This window comes from Silene latifolia, chromosome 3 (assembly GCF_048544455.1).
Source record: "Silene latifolia isolate original U9 population chromosome 3, ASM4854445v1, whole genome shotgun sequence".
NCBI lineage: Eukaryota > Viridiplantae > Streptophyta > Magnoliopsida > Caryophyllales > Caryophyllaceae > Silene > Silene latifolia.
Genome location: NC_133528.1, coordinates 71,057,521 through 71,078,419, shown reverse-complemented (window position 1 = coordinate 71,078,419; position 20,899 = coordinate 71,057,521). Strand labels below are relative to the sequence as shown.

The following is a 20,899-nucleotide window of genomic DNA, read 5'->3' as shown; positions in this document are numbered from 1 at the left end:
GTGAAGATTGCAGTCAGATGATTCTTGAGTAGAGTTGAACTTTCTAGTGATCTTGAATTGGTATCATTCTACTTTAATGAAGTTCATTAGAGGAAAAAAGTGGTCTAACCAAAAGATATTTGTTATCTGATACATCCATGTTGATTGGCAGGCAAATTAGAATGAATTTTATGCAATAAATATTCAAATTGACAAGTATTTTTGTGCAAAGCTTTCAAGATATGGTTGCGTTCCCCTTCTTCCTGAAGCCGATCTCTACAATGCCCCTACTCCTACTGTTAGTGCTTATGCCATTGCTTTCTATATGCATTAAAAAGTTGCTTTCTTAATTCGATCTTTCTAATGATGAGAAATGCGTTATGTTAAGCAATAAGCAGTATCACATTCATTCAGAGGCACCAGAATTCCATAAAGCTGCAAGAATACAAGAATGAGTTGTGTAGCAATTTAAATGCTTCCTAGAGATCAATTCATGTATCGAAAAGGCGATAGAATGCACAAGAAATAAGACCCGGAATTTCATTTCATTATTAGTTTCATAGCAAGAAAAATAATTTCAGCTCTTTTGGTTTTTCTGAATCAATTTCTACAATTGCATCCCAGTTCATTCAGTCTTTAGTTTGACAATAGTAACAGTGTCTTAGCACGGTTAACCTTTTGCTTATAGACTGTCTGTGAAACAGAGTAGTTTCTGCTGGTGTCTTGAATCCCATCACACCGTGGTCATGGTCATATAAGGAGTAGTTTTCAGAGTCGTAAATCAAATGGTAATGTACCCTCGGATTGTCGCAAGGCTCAGGATCAATTGTGTTGTGGATGATATGCAGGTTATCAACCGGGTGTGAAGAGGCGACACTGCCCTTGACTCATAAAATTCCCTTAAGGTATGGCTTCTGGCAGTGTTTTATATTCACTGGTGTATTTTTGTCACCTATGAAAACTCTATTAATATATGAGAGAAGGTATATTTTGTTTACATTTCAATGCTCTCGATTGTGCACTGTCCGAAATTTATGATTCTTCAAAGCTATATTTTGCTTGTTGGATAGAGTAGTTAATCTTCTCATGAACGTAAGGGTACGAGTAAGGTTAGGGTAAATGTGGTTGATGTGCATAATTGTACCATTTGGCTGAAAACATACATACGTTGTTTCCTAATGACGTATAATAAAACTGTGTTTAAATCAATTAAATTGTGATTTGAGTTTCTTCCATGGATTTTTGGATGTGCTGTTTTATAGAGTAGTTATTTTAAGACATTTAATTTTCATGAAATAAGATTCTATGTGTATGAAATAAGGTTATATGTGCATGAAAAGGTTCTGTGTGCATGAAATAAGTGTTAAATGGGCATGAAATAAAATTATATGTGCATGAAATAAGGTTCTATATGCATGAAATAAGGTTCTATGTGCATTAAAAAGTTCTTCAGTTGCATCAGTTGGTTATATTATGATACTAATTACTGTTGATTAAGGCCATTAATTTTATATGGGCATGAAATATGGTTCTATGTGCATGAAATAAGGTTTTATAGGTGCATGAAATAAGTGTTAAATGGGCATGAAATAAGGTTCTATGTGCATGAAATAAGATTCTATGTGCATTAAAAAGTTTTTCTGTTGCATCAGTTAGTTATATTATGATACTAATTACTGTTGATTAATGACATAAGTTAATTTTATATGGGCATGAAATAAGATTATATGTGCATCAAATAAGGTTCTATGTACATGAAATAAGGGAAATGACTGTGGAGGATATTTAATGTATTTACCGGTCTTTTATGTAACCACAAGGCATTTTAGTGTATCTATTACATATCTTACTAATATTTGAGAAACATTTTTGTGTACTTATGTCAGTTATTTCGTACTCGTATTTGTTTAGCGTATTTTAAAGGCTATTAGCTCAATGGTACAGCAATGTGCAAATTTTGCACAAAGGTATGGGTTCGAGTCCCATATAGCCAATTAAATCGTAAAATCTCGTGATAGAAACGTGTCATAAACTAATGATGCAAGCAATACAATACAATTATGATTTTTTTAGCGTATTTTAAAGGCTATTAGCTCAATGGTAGAGCAATGTGCAAATTTTGCACAAAGGTATGGGTTCGAGTCCCAGATAGCCAATTAAATCGTAAATCTCGTGATAGAAACGTGTCATAAACTAATGATGCGAGCAATACAATACAATTATGATTAAGGAGGCCATAATCATATTCAGGCAATGACGTGCAAACCATGAATAGACTCATGCGAGAAGCAACAAAGAGAATGATGAGCGAGTACAATAGCTTAATTAGCTTCGCAGTAATAAGAAGTTCAACAAGCATTTCAAAGACTAGCATATCTATCAAAACTATTACCATGCATGCCTTACTTAAAATACGATTACCAATTACATATAATTTTTCAATCTTAAAGTAAAAGAAATAATGGTATTTCATAGCCAATATGGGAGTCGAACCCACATTTTGTGCATAGCACAATGCTCTACCATTTGAGCTAATTGGCTTTCGAATAAGTAAAATGTATATATTCATAATGTTTAAACGGTAATGACTATATCAAATAAATTTGTTCACCTCTATACAAAGGAACAAGTTTGAGAGAACTACTTTTGATTTTTTTCAATGGACCTTAGTCATTCTTATCACGGCTCTAGAGCGTCAAATAGAAGGTATAAGAGGACATGGAAAATATAACAAGTAACTTCATCACTATAACTTCTGCTTTTAGTCCTTCAAATAAGAGCATGCCCACATTTGTATAAAAATCCGTATAGTCAGACTGTCCACAATTGGTCGAAAATCAAAGGCTTAAGTATATATCATGTCGAGGGCTTTTGTTGAAGAAAGACAGGAAGTCCACTCCTTGAATACACTATTCTCTAAGGTTAGCATCAGCTTTTGTCTTGCAACAATTTAAAATTCTGCACAAACAGCTTTGTATCATAGTTTTGTGAGTTGATTTTCAGTTTCAAATGTTGACCACTTTGTGCAAAAAAGTCACCATCAATACATTCTTTCCCTTGAAATATCCCATTCTAGATTGGCCCCTTAACTTAAATCGGCATGAACATTCGCTACTTCATGGGAAAAAGAAGAGTCTAAAGTCTCCATTTGAAACATGTTGGAAAATGTGTCCTCAACAATAGTGCGATCACATGATTTAAATATCATAATCTCATACTAAGAATACGTGAGGGATGATTCTTTATATAGTCAACTGATCGTCATTAATCGGTAATGATTGGCTAACTAGAGATTGACATTACTATCGTATGACGGTGGTGGTCAGTTGATCCCTTTAGGTCACACCTATAGGATGAGGCCCAAATAGATGTTTAATTAATTGTATGCGATACAGATTGATTAATTCCTAAATTATGGGAGTGCGATTTTACGTCTTATTGTAATGTGATTAAATAAGATTTAATTTAGTAATTAAGTGTTAAATTACTAAATTAGTTGAGGTTTTATATAAGTTTTGAGGTAGAGGTAATTAGTTATTTAAAGTTACAAGGAGTTGTAATTTTAACTAACTAGAAATTATATGACCCATTATATGTTGATATAATGGTAGTATACTACTCAAAAAGTGGAGTGTATATTATATTATTAATTGTGTTATGAAATATTACATTATAATATTATATGGATGTCCATATCTTAGAATATTCTAGGGTATATTATATTATGGAAACTCTACCTCATTGTATGTGTATATATACCCCCTCATAATGGAATAATATACAGTTCTGTCTCTACTTTCTTCTCCCTACCTTCTCTCTACTATTCTCCCTTCTCGTTATTTCACAACACGTTATCAGCACGAACCTTAACCGACTGAGCAACTCTTTGGATTTAATTGTAAAAGGATTATTGGGTCTTACTTATTTTCTTTACTCCGTAATTGATAAATTCTACCCCGCATTAATTTGTAAGTCTCGTATCCATCTTTATCATTTACGTTTGACTTGCTTTGTGATTTATCTACTGAATTGTTTGTGTAGCTAAACGAAAGGTACGTCAATAATAACATGCAATAACATTATTTTTCTTTACGATCGTATGGAGTATGACTTATCTCTTTTTGATTGGTATAGGAAATCTATCTCTTTATGAAATAATTATCTCGTACTTATTATATTCATGAAGTAACTTGTAGTCCGGCCACTTTCGTTTGCATTGAATTTACTGAGTCCTAGTCAATTGAGTTGTGTTTTATAAATTGAGATAAAGTCTTGACTTGTTAGTAATATCTATATCTATATCTATTACGGCTAATAATAAGGATAATGCTATAACCATTGTTTATTACGGAGTAATTGGTCTAATGAATACCCTCTTTGTTAACCATAGCGTTTGCTTTGTTGGGTTTGTTTTATGTGTGACCTTATTAGCTTATTGTGAATCTCCCTTAAAAAAAAAAACATGCGAGAAAGCCAAAATCACAAAAGACTCGAATTTGTGTAGCATGTGTCATTAGCCAATATAACTGATGTGTTAATTCTTAATTTCTAAGGTTGAATATCGTTATAAAATATTTGTTGCCTTTAATCTTTGACTATAAACATGTTCTGTAGTATCAATGATTGAACTTAATTTCTGGATGACAAACTTTAAGGGTATTGTGAATTTGTGATGATAATTTATTGGCTTGTGAATTATATATTGTGACAAAGTTTTTAAGTTGTTTGCGTGAGCATTGTATGTAGTCTTAATTATTTGCAAACTCTAATTTAATCAGAACCGTGACCGTAAAATTCTGATGATGGGCTACGATTTTATTCTTTTTTTGACATTAAAACATTTATGCGTATGTTCAACAAATTTTGAATAAAGGACGTATCATATAATTTTGGACTTGAAATTTCAAAAGGTTTTATATTATAAAGATGAGCAAATATGTCCATATTATAACTTTGGCCTGAAGTTCAAAGTTTTAAAGGTGTGTAATAGTTTAACACCGTCTCATCAGTACAATATACTCATATTGTATAAGTGTAAGTGGCCAGAAGTCCACGTCTATGAGAATATGAACCACTGTTGAGTTTAAAACGGTCTTTATGAAAGGCAAATTTATTTGCTAATTGATTCTTGTTCACCTAAAGTTGAACAGTATAATGAGATATGAAATTTGGTCCATTCCTTGAAGTGAATGTGACATCTCATAAAGACTCTGTCTGTAGCAGAGATCGAGAATATGGCGTTATGATAAGCCTAATATCGCGGCATTAATTGAGCCTAATAATGTGGCATTTAATGAGCCAAATAAAAGAGGCTTAATTGAGCTTAATGATGTGGCCTTATTGAGCCAAATTCATTCATTGAAAGAAATGAAAATATCTCATGAAACTGAATATCTCATAGAAATCCTCGTAAGACTCGTATATGCAAGAGTTCAATATGAGAAAGGAAAAAAATTCTCGGGTGGAGATATTGACATTCACACTATGGCTTGAAGTCCATAGTGTTTACAAATGAATTATGTGGGTAATTATAACTCACATAAAGATGTAAGGGAAGAAAAAGGTCTCCCTTAAACGCAAATATTATTGTCAGGTAGATAATATAGCGTGATAAAGGAATTCACAATTATTTAAATTGATATTAATCACTCAGTTGATTGACAAAGTAATGAGTTATTTGAAAAATGTGGATTCCATCTGATTGGTAAATAGTCAATATTCTCCGAAATGAATACGATGATACTTACATTTAGTTGGATGAATATTATACCACTTGAAGTTATTAAGTGCGTGGACTTAAACATTGACAAGATCAATGTGTATATTTTGAGGATTCTTATATCCACGGTTAGCGGTGTGGCTAATACGATGATAAATATGAAAATAATCCAAGTGATATGTGATCAAATTATTTAATACTATGAAGAGAATGATCACTGGAATTCGATGAAATTCACCACCTCCCCTGAAGGGACGGATGAATCATTAATTGGGTTGAACAGAGATTATTCAAATAATCAGTTTAGTTATGATTATTTGTATTCCTCGAAGGAATTTTGATGTATGATTTGTGTTCATACTACAAGAAAGAGCAATGTATTATAATCTCTGAAGGAATATTGCGATAGTCTTGCCAATATAAATGAGACACCAGTCAGCGTCTTATGTCACATCTATTGTTTATCTGGCTGACTGCAAAAGAATTAATTTGAGTTCATATGATGAAATGTTGCTAACTGGGAGTTTAGCACTATTATTATAGTCCACTACAAATTTGCATGTGATATGACATTGCTAACCATAAGTTTACCATGATGAATTGTCAACTAGAAAGTGGCATGTGATAAATTAAATTATCTATACACAGCCAAGTGCTTATAAAATATTGTCATAAATTGTGGGCAAACTAAAAAAAAAGTTGACATGAAATGTTTCAGATGTGACAAATTAAAGCCATCCGGGTTCTTACTATACCCGTTTTGATAAACCTTGAGTTTATCTTCAAGAAAAGGTAAGTCTTTGAATTTTCTCGTGTAGAAATTTTATTAAAGGCAAGACACTACACTGCGATTGAGTATATATATAATGTTGGAGATCTAAACTACTCGATATTGAATAAAGAACTTAAATGTTCGTGTATGAATTGACACTATATCTACAATAATGATTTTTCTAAGTGGTTCTCGTGATTAAAAATCACATTCAGATTTTTATATAAAATCGTTGATCTCTTAAACTGGGCATTGTGAATCAGCACATTAAAAAAAAAAAAAAAATCCAACTGCATCACACATTTCTTCCATAAATATTTTGTTATTGTACAAAGATGCCCATATAAATTTTCATCGATGATATGAGAAATTGATGTCTAAGGTGGTTATGATAATTCTTGGACTATAAATTGATTATAGTTTTTACCACCTTAGGGGGAGAAATGTGAGTTAAAAGCTGGTAAAAACAAAATTGATCCCATACTGAACTAAAAGTTCAGAGAAAGTTATATGTTAAATTCATTGAGTAGAGGTTTTTGAATTTGATATAACCATATGTTTTACCAAATTAATACAAGTATATACACTTGAAGTGTATTATAATAAAAGTCAAGATGAATTGACGGTTCCAATGAATAAATGTGAAATAGCAAGTTCAAGCAGTTGGTATGACATATAATTGCTATATTTGTAGTGTCCCTGAAGTGACACGATATCTGAAGGATAATAGATGGCTTAAATGAATATATAATGGTACCACATACATATTCAGATTCAGATATCATTAAACAGTACTGATATCATCAAGAGATGATGAAATTATATCGATATATTTATGGAACCTACATACATTTGCGCGCGATATTTTATGGACTTTATAAATAGGGATCATAAATTTAAGTCAATTTTGATTGTCGACATATAATCAATGATTATAAATGAGCTCATGGACTAGAAGTCCACTTATTGACTTGAAGTCAATCCAAATTATGAATATTGGAAAAGAAAACTGTACAGTTTGCATTTTGAGTCATCATCATGTGCATATAGAGAATAAGTTCTTCATTGCATCTTAGTTTTAATTTATACATTATTATTATTGCATATTTGTTAGAATCTGTTATTTAGAACTTAGTTTCATATCATATGCATGCACATGTTTCATAATACAATTTTGAATGGATAATGTTGGAAAGGAGAAATATATTATGATCTCTACTCCTTTGAGGATAACTCCCTGTAGGAGCCTCTTATAAATGATCATCAATTGTTAATGGTTGATCAATTGAGTTATTGAAAACTCTTGATGAAATATATAAACCTCTACAATACGATTGAAAGATATCGTGATTAGTTCCAAAATGGAACATCAAAACTCCTATAGAGTTTATTTAAAAAGTTATTGTCTCAACCTGAAGTTTGAGCATATGAGAATTCAGATTTAAATGAGCTTCTTGCTAACCATGTGAAATTAGCTTATGGTCCAGAAGTACCATAACGATTGGAAAAATAACGTATTTAAAGTCTACAATGAGAATGTCAATACATACATATATGTGGTTTAGCAAAGAAAACCGCTCAAAGGAATTTGATGATTTATTCAATAATTATCAGATTGATTTTCCTTAATACAAGGAATTAAGGAATGATGGCTACACTCTTTTTCCCTTCGACTAGGTTTTTTGTCCCAACGGGTTTTTCCTAACAAGGTTTTTAACAAGGTAGCAGTATAAGCGCATTATTACGCTATAGTCATGATCATCAATATTGTTGAGATGACAATTATTTTCGACATATAATGTTATGTCGTTTATTGAGGAGAAACTATGTCATCTATTACGGAAACTCTATCAAAATTATGGAGGTATTAATTCAAGTGAAGAAACAAGAGTTATGAAATAATTATATCCAGACGGTGAGTTGTTAAAGAAATATGATATCGAAACTGTCATGAATTTCTATTGACCGAAGATTCAAGTTTATCAACCAATGGGTACTACTTCAACGATCATCAAGAAGTAATGTCAAAGCATGGATCATTTCAAGATTTATCAAGTTATGTAATCATCGGGGGGGGGGGGAGTAACACGCTACTGTACTCTTTTTCCTTAGCCATGGTTTTGTCCCAGTGGGTTTTCCATGAAAAGGTTTTAACGAGGCAGTTATTATTATGCGTGTTTGAAGATTATTGTACTCTTTTCCTTTCTAGCGTTTTTTCCCATAGGGTTTTTCTAGTAAGGTTTTTAACGAGGCATCTTCTTCAGTGATGGACATCCAAGGGGGAGTGTTATGAAATATTACATTATAATATTATATGGATGTCCATATCTTAGAATATTCTAGGGTATATTATATTATGGAAACTCTACCTCATTGTATGTGTATATATACCCCCTCATAATGGAATAATATACAGTTCTGTCTCTACTTTCTTCTCCCTACCTTCTCTCTACTATTCTCCCTTCTCGTTATTTCACAACAAATTGTAATATTTAAGGGGGCGTTTGGTACGGGAAAGGGTAAGGGAATGAAATCAAGAAAGGGTAAGAATGGGAAAGGTATGGGATCACCCCTAATATCCTTTATTGTTTGGTTGGATATTAAAGAGAAAGGGAATCGTCACCATTAAAACTAACTCCACCACCTGCCACCGCCATCACGCACCACCTGTCACCACTACCCACACTGAGACCACCAACAGTAGCGTCGCCGACGGCCCACCGTCGTTTTCTCACCGACGAAACTCCTTCTTCACCCAAAGCCTCACAAACAATTAAAAATAAGCCACCACCCACGAAACTCCTCCCTGACCCTAATAAACACAAGATCTGGTGTTGGGAAAGAGAGGTTATCGGCGAGGGAGGGAGTTTCGGTGGGGTGGGAAAGTTATTGAAGGTGTTGGTGTGGTGTTTAGTGGTTGGGGATGTGGGTCCGAATGGAAAGCATGGGTGGCGTGGAGCACCAATGAGTGGGCCGGAATGAGGGACCGCCGACGTCGCTGATGGTGGTTGTGTTGGTGGAAGTGGTTGACGGTGGGTGTTAGTGGAAGTGGTTGATGGTTGGTGTTGGTGGCAGTGGTGGAAGGGAGTAGAAGGGAAAGGGGGTTATGGGGTTACCGGGGGGAGGGGTATGGGTGAGTATGGTTTTGGGGGTAAGGGAGGGTATGGGTTACCCTTTGATTGTGTCAAACAAACAACAACAAACGGAATCGTCCCATTTGATTCTCTTTCCCTTTCCTAAAGCCCCCGAACCAAACGCCTTACTCGTGTTAAATGATTACATTAATAATTAATTATGTAAGATAGTTAAACATATGACTTATAAGCATTTGTGGGACAAATGACAAAAGGCAAAAATGGACCAAAATGGCTCCATAATTCCGGCCAAAAGAGAGAGCAAAAGATGCTCCTTTTGTCTTTTGTTTATTTTGATTAGAGTATGATAGTGACACATCACACAAGCTTTAATCATACTACATCTTACAATATCCTACCTACACTATAGCTATAAGTAAAATAAGAGAAAAATATTCCTCCCCATGATAAAGAGCAACCGGTTTTGGCTCTTTAAATGGGGATTTGTTGCTCATTTTTCTCTCTTGCTACTTACTTGCTTTCACTTGTATTTCCCTCACATGCAAATTGCTAAAAACTCTCTCAAATACTAATACTCTCCAACTATTACTAGAGGTAGTAATACTAGAAATATTAGTAATATTAAGGTAACATTTTTACTACATATCTAGTTAATATTAGTAGGAATTTTTGGGATTAATCTTGGGTGCAACTTATTGGAGTGTCTTCTATACTTGGAGTCTTAGGGGGATCATCCATCATATTAAGCTCAAGAACAAGTAAAGAAAGGTGACCTTACTTGTGCCCATATTTTCGAACCAACCATCAATGTAAGGGACATTGTTTTCTCATAAATCTCTTATTTTGTTATGCATGCACTAGATCTAAAGAACAAATAATTAAGAAGTTAATTAGTTCACTATAAGAGGAGTCTAATAATAGGTATATGAACCTAACAAGTGGTATCAGAGCATAAGGATATTGCATGCATAATCGGTTATTGTTTTTCCGAGTTAAAATGTTAACATATAAAACTAAAAATTTGAGTTTTATGAAGATAAAGCCACGAAAATTTTTGCATGTTATATATTCTGGTCCTAAAATATTTTTAGGTCATTTTTATGATTTATGGAAATTTATTGCTCATTTTAGTGATTTTTGGTCATTTTATTACATTTTTATGACTAAAATGAGAATTAAAATGCTAAAAATGGTTAAACTAAGTCTCTGACCTTGGATATTTTATATGACCTCACATGCATATTTTACAAGTTGTGTGTAAAATCTCGTATTAATTGGATTAATATTGCATGATTTATGATTTTTATGAGATAAAAATGGATTAAAAGAGGTAAAATGGTTAAAAATAGTTAAATTTCGAATTAGGCCATGAGATTTTAATATGTTGTCACATGCATAATTTAAAGAGTGTATGTAAATTTAGAGATTAAATGATCTCATTTAGCATGATTTATGAATTTTTAGAGTAAAAATGGCATAAATAGTGACTACTTTAGCATAAATAGCGGAAACGTATTGCATGGCATAAGAAAATTATTTTAGGTTGCATAAATATCCCACTAATCAGATCTAAGGTTGTAAAATTTATTGGATTAATTTTTGGATACTTTAGATATTTTATGAGATAAAACCGATAAAATGCAACCATATTTTCTCTAAAATAAATTCGAAAATTTTAACCATGATTTTTGACATTATGAGTGTCATGGATATATTCTAGAATGTTAAAAAATTTAAAATTAAAATTTTGAAATTATTATGATTTAATTTGGATTTATTTCATATAAATGATAATTTTAAGGTCAAATATGAGCATAAAAATTAAATCAAGTTGAATTATTGTCAAAAATTGAGTGATGACTAATTTTTGAGTCCTAAAAGGTTTTATGATAATTAACTTGAGCTTAGATGTGATTTAAGTGTTAATTAGTGATTTTAAAAGGTTATTATCACGCATTTCCATAAAACCGGGTTATATGTACGACATAAGTTAAATAGGGCGATTTGGCACATAATTTGGCATGATAGGTACATATTATAATGCTGCATATGTCAATTGTTGAATGTTTTTATTTATATAATTTTGAATTATGTAATTTCTCTTAGTATGGCCTTAGTTTTAATCGATATTACCCGTAATGAAAGAGAATATTGATTTGGTTGTAATTTAATGTGATCTCGTATCACTTTTATTTTATTAGTTTTTCCATTTTTACAAATGTATAATAGGAATAGCTTTGTATTTTTATTATTATTTGTAATTATGGAGCATCTTCAAAGACGGTGTCATTCGGAAAGGTGATCCGACGAAGACGGAGTTCTTGGAAGGCGTGCCACTTGAAGAATCAAGGGACCAAAGGAGTTGATTTCCGAATATGTAATAGATTATTAGATTTTCTATTTTAGGAAGGCCATACTAGGAATTTTATTTATTGTTTTGCATTTCTTTTAATATGTTACATGCATTGCCAAATCGCCATAATAACATATGCATATCAAATCGAGTCATCGACCGTGTCAATTATAATTATCGTAGTTCACCGCTTTAGTTCACTTAAAACGTGATAAATAATAAATTGACAAGACCTCTCACATATAATAATTGAGAAATAGCCTTACCAAATAGTAGAAACCATGAATCCATAAGGGAGTTAATCTGGCTTCACCGTAATACAAACCTTGTTACGTTGGGTAAGTGGGTAATAAAATGTTATTACATCGAAATTTGGATTGAGTTCAACGGAAGTATTCGTGACCGTAGTCGCATGTGTTCCGGGCTAAAGATGAAAATTAGAGTAATTTTTATCGACCGAGAGTTCTAGAAGTAGAATCGATTAAGAGGTTAATCCACCGAGTTATATTAATAAGGGATGACTCGGCTCACCGTACCCGTATTAATATGAATTTGGATCTCGGAATCATTTATATTAGTTGGGTGGAGGTCACTATATAAATGTTAAAACTTGTTTAAAAATGTTTACAAGTTTGATTAAAATGACAAATGTTAATATTTCCTTTACCTCCATATTTGTAGTTGATATATATCACAATGGATCCATCACAAGCAACAACACCAATAACCATTGAGTCATGTCACAACTTATTTGACGAAGTTTGCTCCAATAACCACCTCGATACTACTAGAGAGCTTCATTTTGGGATCGGTTCTGATGGAAATATCAATTTCATCACTTCCTCCATACCTCCTACTATAACTAGGCCTTGTGGGAATGCGTCTCGGGTAGACCATGTCACTAAGTCTATGAGATCCTTAACTTTGGAAGAAAGGGATGCCAAAGTAAGTGGGAGTCCTAGCAAGAAAGTTCTTGCAACAAAAGGGAAATGGTTCAAGAGGAAGGGAAAGAAAGGGAGAAAATTCAACTATGGTAACAAGATGGCTAGTGGGACTACCAGAGGAGCCAAAGTTGATGATGAATGCCATTATTGTCATGGCATGGGACGTTGGATGAGGAATTACCCCATATATTTGGGAAATATAAGGGATGGACTTGTTATTCCACTTGGTAAAATTCCTTCTGAGATTTATGTTATTGATGTAAATTTCACTTCCACCACAACATGGGTACTAGATACTGGTTGCGGTTCTCACCTTTTTTATTTACAGGGGCTAAGAAACGTGGAAAAGCTTAGCAAAGGCGATGTTGATCTCCGACTTGGGAATGAAGCTAGGGTAGCGGCCACATCCAAGGGTACTTATGTACTTGTTCTAGCGAATGGATTTGAGTTGTATTTACATAATTGTTTTTATGTACCTTCTCTATCTAAGAACATTATTTCAGTTGCTATGTTAGACATAGAGGGCTTTAATTTTGCCATTAAAAACAATTGTTGTATTATTTCTAGAAATGACTTGGTCATAGGCCGAGGCTCTTCTATTAATGGCATTTATGTTCTAGAGACTTCAAATCCAAAGAATGACATCTATAATATACAAACCAAGAGAATCAAATCAAGTGAACCAAATGAATCGTACATTTGGCATTGTCGATTAGGTCATATCAATGAGAATCGCATTAAAAGATTAGTTTCTACTAACGTGATTAAACCATTTGATTTCCAATCTTCTCCTAGGCAAAATGACTCTTAATCCTTTTAGTGGTAAAGGGACACGAGCTAGTGAACTTTTGGGCCTTATACATACCGATGTGTGTGGACCAATGAGTGTCATCGCTAGGGGTAATTATGATTACTTCATTACCTTCACCGATGATTTAAGTAGATATGGGTATATCTACTTAATGAAGTATAAGAGTGAAGCTTTTGAGAAATTTAAAGAATTTCAAAATGAAGTAGAAAACCAATTGAACAAAAGGATAAAGACACTACGATCGGATCGTGGTGGAGAGTATCTCAGTAATGAATTTGATTCACACTTGAAAGATTGTGGCATTGTGTCACAACTCACTCCACCTGGTACACCACAACTTAATGGTGTAGCTGAGAGGAGAAATCGAACCTTACTAGATATGGTTCGATCTATGATGAGTCTAACCGAGTTACCCGACTCGTTTTGAGGTTTTGCAATCCAAACCGCAATCAAATCATTGAACAATAGTCCATCAAAGACAACCGAAAAGACATCATATGAGATGTGGAAAGGAAGGGTTCCTAATATATCCTACATGAAGATTTGGGGATGCGATGCTTACGTCAAGGTAAAGACCGACAACAAGCTAGCCCCGCGATCCGAAAAATGCATCTTTGTAGGTTACCCTACTACCTCCCGAGGCTACTACTTCTACAAACCTCAAGAAAACAAAGTGTTTGTGTCTAATGAGGCTCTCTTCTTAGAAAGTGATTTTATTTCTAAGAGACAGAGTGGGAGAAATTTTGAACTTAATGAAGTTCAAGAGACACAAACCGAAATAGAGACACATGAAGAAGCACGTGAAGACGTTCCTTCGTCGTCTAATTCGGAAGTTATTCCTCAATTGAGGAGGTCAGTTCGAGAAATTCGCCATCCTGATAGATACGTGGGACTTATCGAAGATGATGGGAGTCTTGATGTGTTGCTTCTAGAAAGCGACGAACCCGCCACCTACAAAGCTGCAATCTCTAGTCCTAATTCAGCTTTATGGCTTCAAGCCATAGAATCCGAAATTAGTTCTATACATGAAAATCAAGTTTGGAACTTGGTAGATTTGCCTGAAGGAGTGAGACCTCTTCAATGCAAATGGATCTTCAAAGTAAAGAATGGCATAGAAGGACATGATGATGTCTACAAGGCTAGGCTAGTAGCAAAGGGTTTTACCCAAGTTCAGGGTCTTCACTATGATGAAACCTTTGCCACTGTAGCCATGCTAAGATCCATTCGGATATTGTTAGCGATTGCTGCATTTCATGACTATGAAATATGGCAAATGGATGTAAAGACCGCTTTTCTAAATAGGCATTTAGAAGAGGAGGTGTACATGTTACAACCTGAAGGTTTTGTAGATCCGATAAATCCTAACAAAGTGTGCAAGCTTAAGAGATCCATTTATGGTCTCAAGCAAGCATCTAGAAGCTGGAATCATCAATTCAATCATGTTATAAGAGAAAATGGTTTTACTCGAAGTGTTGAGGAACCATGTTTATACATGAAGTTCAGTGGGAGCAATGTTGTGTTCCTAATATTGTATGTGGATGACATACTACTTATTGGAAATGACATTCCAATGTTATTCTCCGTCAAGGAGTATTTGGGAAATTATTTCCAAATGAAGGATTTAGGAGAAGCACAACGCTTACTAGGTATACGGATCTATAGAGATAGACCCAAAAGGATATTGGCATTAAGTCAAGAATCTTATATTGAAAAGATTCTTCGATGTTTTAGCATGGATAAGTCTAAAATAGGCTTAATTCCTATGGGTAGCGGAATCATTTTGAGCAAGTCTCAATCTCCTTCCAAACCCGAAGATGTTGAATGCATGAAGTTGATTCCTTATTCTTCCGCTGTTGGATCAATCATGTATGCCATGATATGCACTCGTCCGGATGTCTCATATGCTTTAAGCATGACTAGTAGATATCAAGAGAATCCAGGTGAGAGTCACTTGATAGCTGTGAAGAATATCCTTAAGTACTTGCGAAGGACTAAGGATTCTATCTTAGTGTTTGGAGGTGACTCCGAGTTATGTGTTAAGGGTTACACAGACTCGAGTTTTCAAACAGATAAAGATGATATGAAATCCCAGGCTGGATTTATATACATGCTCAATGGTGGTGCCATAAGTTGGAGAAGCTTCAAGGAAGCTGTGATTGTGGATTCTACTACGGAGGCTGAGTACGTTGCAACATCAGAAGCTGCCAAGGAAGCGTGTGGATTAGGCAATTCATGGAAGGGCTAAGGGTAGTTCCCACCGCCAAAGATCCTATCACGATCTTATGTGACAATAGTGGGGCAATCTTTCAAGCTAAAGAACCCAAGTCTAGCAACAAGTCTCACTACAAGAAAAACGGCTTTGGGCGACGAAGGTAGTAAGCAAAGGCAACAAAAAAAATAATCGTCGCACAATAATAACATTAAGGGCGTTTGGTTTAGTTTTGTGGCGCAAAATAACAGTTAGTGCAACGAAAGTGGTTTTTGTTGCACAAAACGTTTTTTGGGCAACAACCTTATCCATTTGTCGCCTATTTACAACAAATTGGACTACAAAAAATTTGTATTCGTTGTCCTTTGTCAAATAAAAAGAAGGCGCGATAATTTACCTCCAAATAATTTTCACACATTTGAAAACTCAATTTAAAAACTAAAAAGAACAAAAATTCTGCACTCCCAATGAAAAGAAAAGAACCTTTAAATTCAATGAAAGATAGAACCCTAGATCTCTAAGCCTCTCAATCTCTAAGTCTCTCTGCCCTCTTATTCCTCCCAAATTTTTCTGTGTGAGACAACATTGGAAGATTCGTGTAAGCCTATCAGTCCTTCAGGTGAGTTCACCAAACTAATTAATTTTACTTTCTCATTTATTGAATTGTAATTTTTTGCTTAATTAGTCCTTCAATCCTTTTGATTTATCCTAAATAAATCGTGTTTTTAGAACTTAAATGTGAATTCGTCTTATGTAAGACCGTATACCCAAATTATTTTATTGATTTGTAGGTTAGATTTATCTAGTATTGAGTTTCAAATTATGACTTCAGATCTACAAAACGGAGTGTAATGTAATTATTCAACAATATTCAATGTTTTGTCTAATTGAATACTCCGTTTTTGTGTTGCTTGTATTTTTGGTTAATGTTTGCTAGAGTAAATGGTTTATGAAAATTAGGTGTTATTGTTAGCGGGTGAATCTCTTGAGTTTGTTGATGATTTGAGATTTAATTAATGGGTTTTTAATGTGAATTGTAAAAGTGGTTTTACTCCTCTTTCTTATTTTATTATTTGATTAGTTGAAGGTCTTATTGTCCTGGTTTGAACTGTAGATTGGGTTTCACTCATACTTTGAAAACTATGCAGTGCAGACAGAGGCCACGAGGAAATTTTTTTTGAGCAAATGAAGAGGACGCAGTAATGGTGCACACTAAACTGCTTTAGGGATCTTTGAATATATTGGGCACATGTGGTGAAGGCTGAAGGTTGCAGTTAGGTAATTGATCTTTGTTTAGTTAGTAATACACTAGTAATACTTAGTGCAAGAAATAATGTAAGCTTTGTTTAGTTATTTTTTTTTAAAGAAAGCTTTGTTTAGTTAGGCCTTGTTCTTTTGGACTGAATCCGTCTAAACTGAATTGAATTGAATTGAATTGAATTGAATCAATCAATCGAATCAATCAATCAATCAATCAATCAATCAATCAATCAATCGAATCAATCAATCAATCAATCAATCAATCAATCGAATCAATCAATCAATCAATCAATCAATCAATCGAATCGAATCAATCAATCAATCGAATCGAATCGAATCGAATCAATCAATCGAATCGAATCAATCAATCAATCAATCGAATCGAATCGAATCGAATCGAATCGAATCAATCAATCAATCAATCAATCAATCAATCAATCGAATCAATCAATCAATCAATCAATCAATCAATCGAATCGAATCAATCAATCAAAATCAATCAATCGAATCGAATCAATCAATCAATCAATCGAATCGAATCGAATCAATGAACTTAATGGACTCAATCAATCAACTTAATGGACTCGAATCGAATCGAAACCAAAATAAAAAAACCCTACGTATTACTCAAATTTAACTTAACAAATACTGTGCCTTCAACCTGCTTTCCCCTTAGAATTTGTTCATAAAAAAAAATCCTACCTTGACGCAACAGTCAATCTTTTGAAGGTATTCACTAATTCTGTATTACCCTTTGATTCTTTTGTGCCTTGATTGAATTCACATATTTTTTTTTAATGGGTTTGTTTTTATTTCTTGCTTTTGTTTTGCAATTGTGATATTAAGACGTGATTTTATATATTATGTTGTTTCCTATATGTGTTCTTCTAAATTGATCTAAAAAGTTTGAATCTTTGTTGTTAGATCGCAAATTATTTCTATATAAGACGGTTGTATAATTTCAAGAAGACATTAAAATCAGTATAAAAGGAGTTTGATAGCATATTAGCATGGAATATGACGGTGTCATATTCCATGTGACGATGGAACCGTCGTCATTAGAATTAAGTTGGAAAATGTTTCATATTCAATTAGTTGCCAGCCAAAATAAATAAATAAATATATTAATTACAAAATATTATTATTGGGAAATTAAAACAAAACAAAACATCATTATTGGATGGGAATGAATGTAATTAGTCAATTACTTACACGGACTATTTGAACATGACAAAGTTACCAACATCAACAATTCCCTTAGAAGACATAATAGCGGCGAGAGCAAGAGCGTCTGGTAAGGCCATGTTAAAAGCCAATTTCACCTGGATGAATCACAAATGTCATCCATATTATTAAACAAAGCGTCTTGTTTGTGACGAGATAATCCCGTCACAAGCTTGTGACCTCTCATAAAAAGGGAGAGGAGACAAGGTGGGGCACCCCCCATGTGGTTCCCCACTCACCTCTCATGGGTATTTTGTGAGAGGAAATGGTATCCGTCATGAGCTTGTGACTGATATCGCCGTCACAAATAAGATTTTGTGATTATTAAATGTACTAACTAGTGAATGGTGAACCTGTATACCTGATATGTTGTTGTTATGGCACTGAATTTACTTACAATTAATTAAAAGTAGGGATGTACGTACCTTAGCTCTCAAAGCTTCGACATTTGACTTAAGAACTTTGTTGTTAGTTAAGGCTTCTTTGAGGTGGTGTGTTGCCTCATTTAGCTGCTTAAAGAGAGTCACATTCTCTCCACCAAGTTGCTCTACCTGAAAACACAGCCTGGTTAACCATATACTGTACCAATTTTGAAAGGCTGCCTTTTTCAAACTTAAGTTGTGAGCTAAGATCACTTGCAAATCATTAGATGGTGCGTTCGTGCAAATATGTAATTGCCAAAGTGTGTTGTTTTTTTTTTTTTTTTTTTTTTTTATCTTAAACGTGTTTGTCATATGTGTTTTACCAAAGTAGTTGTTACTTTTGATCATTCTTAACCATGCCTTTTATATATAATCTTCGTATCGATAATATTTTAATGAATTTGTGTTGATTTATTTGAAAGTAACGTAATGGGAAGAACTTCTTGGCCCGATGAAAATTCAAGAATTTTGCTCAACATTCTAAATGAGGAGAAAAACAGAGGAGTTAGCAAATTTAATTGGGGAAACATTACCAAGAAATTTAATGCACAAAAAGAATGTAATGTGACTGGAAAACAAGTGCAAAATCATTATTCAGATTTGAAAGAAAGATACAAGGGTTGGGAGGAATTGCAAGGTTTATCTGGCATATCATTCAATCCTATTACTAAAAAAGTTGTTGTAGATGAGAAGTCTTTGGAGAGATATAACGCATTCATAGAGGTAAATTTATTATTAACTCATCTTAAAATTACCTCCAATTTGCTATAATATTAGTTAAATCTAAATTTAAGTTATAATTTGTTTTATACAGCGGAATGGAAAGTATGGGCTAAAAATAATCAGAGGAGAATCGGCTAACATTGATGAAATGAGCAAACTATTTGATGGAAAATTTGCGCATGGGGTGGGTGGTTGTTTTTCTCCGGTAATGGCAAAAGGGCCATCTTACTTGAGTAGGCAAATTGAGGATCTTACTAATGATGAAACATCTCAAGACAATGAAGTTTCAGGTGATGATGAATTTAAAGAAACCATGTTTGATGATGAGCATAAAGCTCCACCAACTTTAGTTGACCAAAAAGTTTTTGTGGGAACCTCACGTAAACGAAAGGTTGAAGAATCCATTAGTCCAGAAGAACGTAAGAGAAGAGAAACTAGTTTTGATAGAGTTATCGCACTATTGTCGGGAACTGGTGTTGGTTCTTCAAGTAAGCAGCCTTCTACAGCTGAGATGGTTAGTGATGAATTGACTAGAATGAAAGTTGCAGAAGAATCGGGTGACGCGTACTTTGTCTCCGCTGTCAGATATTTAAGTGATGAAACACGTGCCAAGATATTCCTATCCCTTAAAAATGATAATCAAAAGTGGATATATCTAAGAGTGATGAACGTAGATCCCTTGTTCACTCGCCTTTACTAGTTTGTTTTAGAAGCACTTTGTAGTTTCAAGTTTGTGTGTTTGAACCTTTCATTTTCATATGTTTGAACTTTGTGGTTAAGATATTTGAACTTTAATATCAAAATAATTGAACTTGATATAACTGTGTTTTAATTGTTCTAGTGTAGAATGGATAATGTTAGACGTGCATCTATAATTATTGCATTAGAAGAATTGCGAAGATCACTTGTACCAAGTGATGCTAGTATACAACGAACATCATCAAGTAGGCGGCCTAGAAGAGAAAGAGGGGAAAGTGGAGCTGAATACATTCACAGGTTGTTGAATGAAAACGTTACATCATGTTTTGAACAACTACAACTTGATAGGGTAATGTTTCTACAACTTGTAGATTTGATGATTGAAAGGAATTTGTTAGTTGATGGTAAGTATATAAAAGTGGACGAACAAATAGGAATTTGTTTATACATATTGGCCAAAGGCTCTTCCTATCGTGATGTTGCTGATAGATTCAAGCATTCCATATCTGCAATATGTGTGTATTTTAAAAAAGTGTTGATTGCCTTGGTTATATTGTCACATGATATCATTAGACCACACCGCGATCTACTTGAGGTGCCTCCGGAGGTAGAAAATAACTCACTTGATTGGCCTTATTTCAAGGTAATATTGTACCTCGTGCATTTAGCTATTTTTTTATATTTTTTTT

At 33.8% G+C, this 20,899-nt stretch overlaps 1 protein-coding gene across 3 annotated transcripts; it reads left to right on the top strand.

The window, feature by feature from the left end:
• Positions 1 to 16,245: 16,245 nt before the first annotated feature.
• On the top strand, positions 16,246 to 20,777 carry LOC141647715 (uncharacterized). Of its 3 annotated transcripts, none has more exons than XM_074456012.1 (4): positions 16,246 to 16,501; positions 17,036 to 17,160; positions 19,211 to 19,511; positions 19,603 to 20,262. In XM_074456012.1, the coding sequence occupies exons 3-4, from the start codon at positions 19,218 to 19,220 to the stop codon at positions 20,209 to 20,211; spliced, it is 903 nt and encodes a 300-aa protein (XP_074312113.1). In that variant the 5' UTR covers positions 16,246 to 16,501; positions 17,036 to 17,160; positions 19,211 to 19,217; the 3' UTR covers positions 20,212 to 20,262. The 3 variants fall into 3 exon arrangements, 2 of the variants coding, with proteins under 2 accessions (XP_074312113.1, XP_074312112.1); XM_074456011.1 differs by having other exon boundaries at positions 17,031 to 17,160; XR_012545801.1 differs by lacking the exons at positions 19,211 to 19,511; positions 19,603 to 20,262 and adding an exon at positions 20,358 to 20,777 and having other exon boundaries at positions 17,031 to 17,160.
• The last annotated feature ends 122 nt before the right edge of the window (positions 20,778 to 20,899 follow it).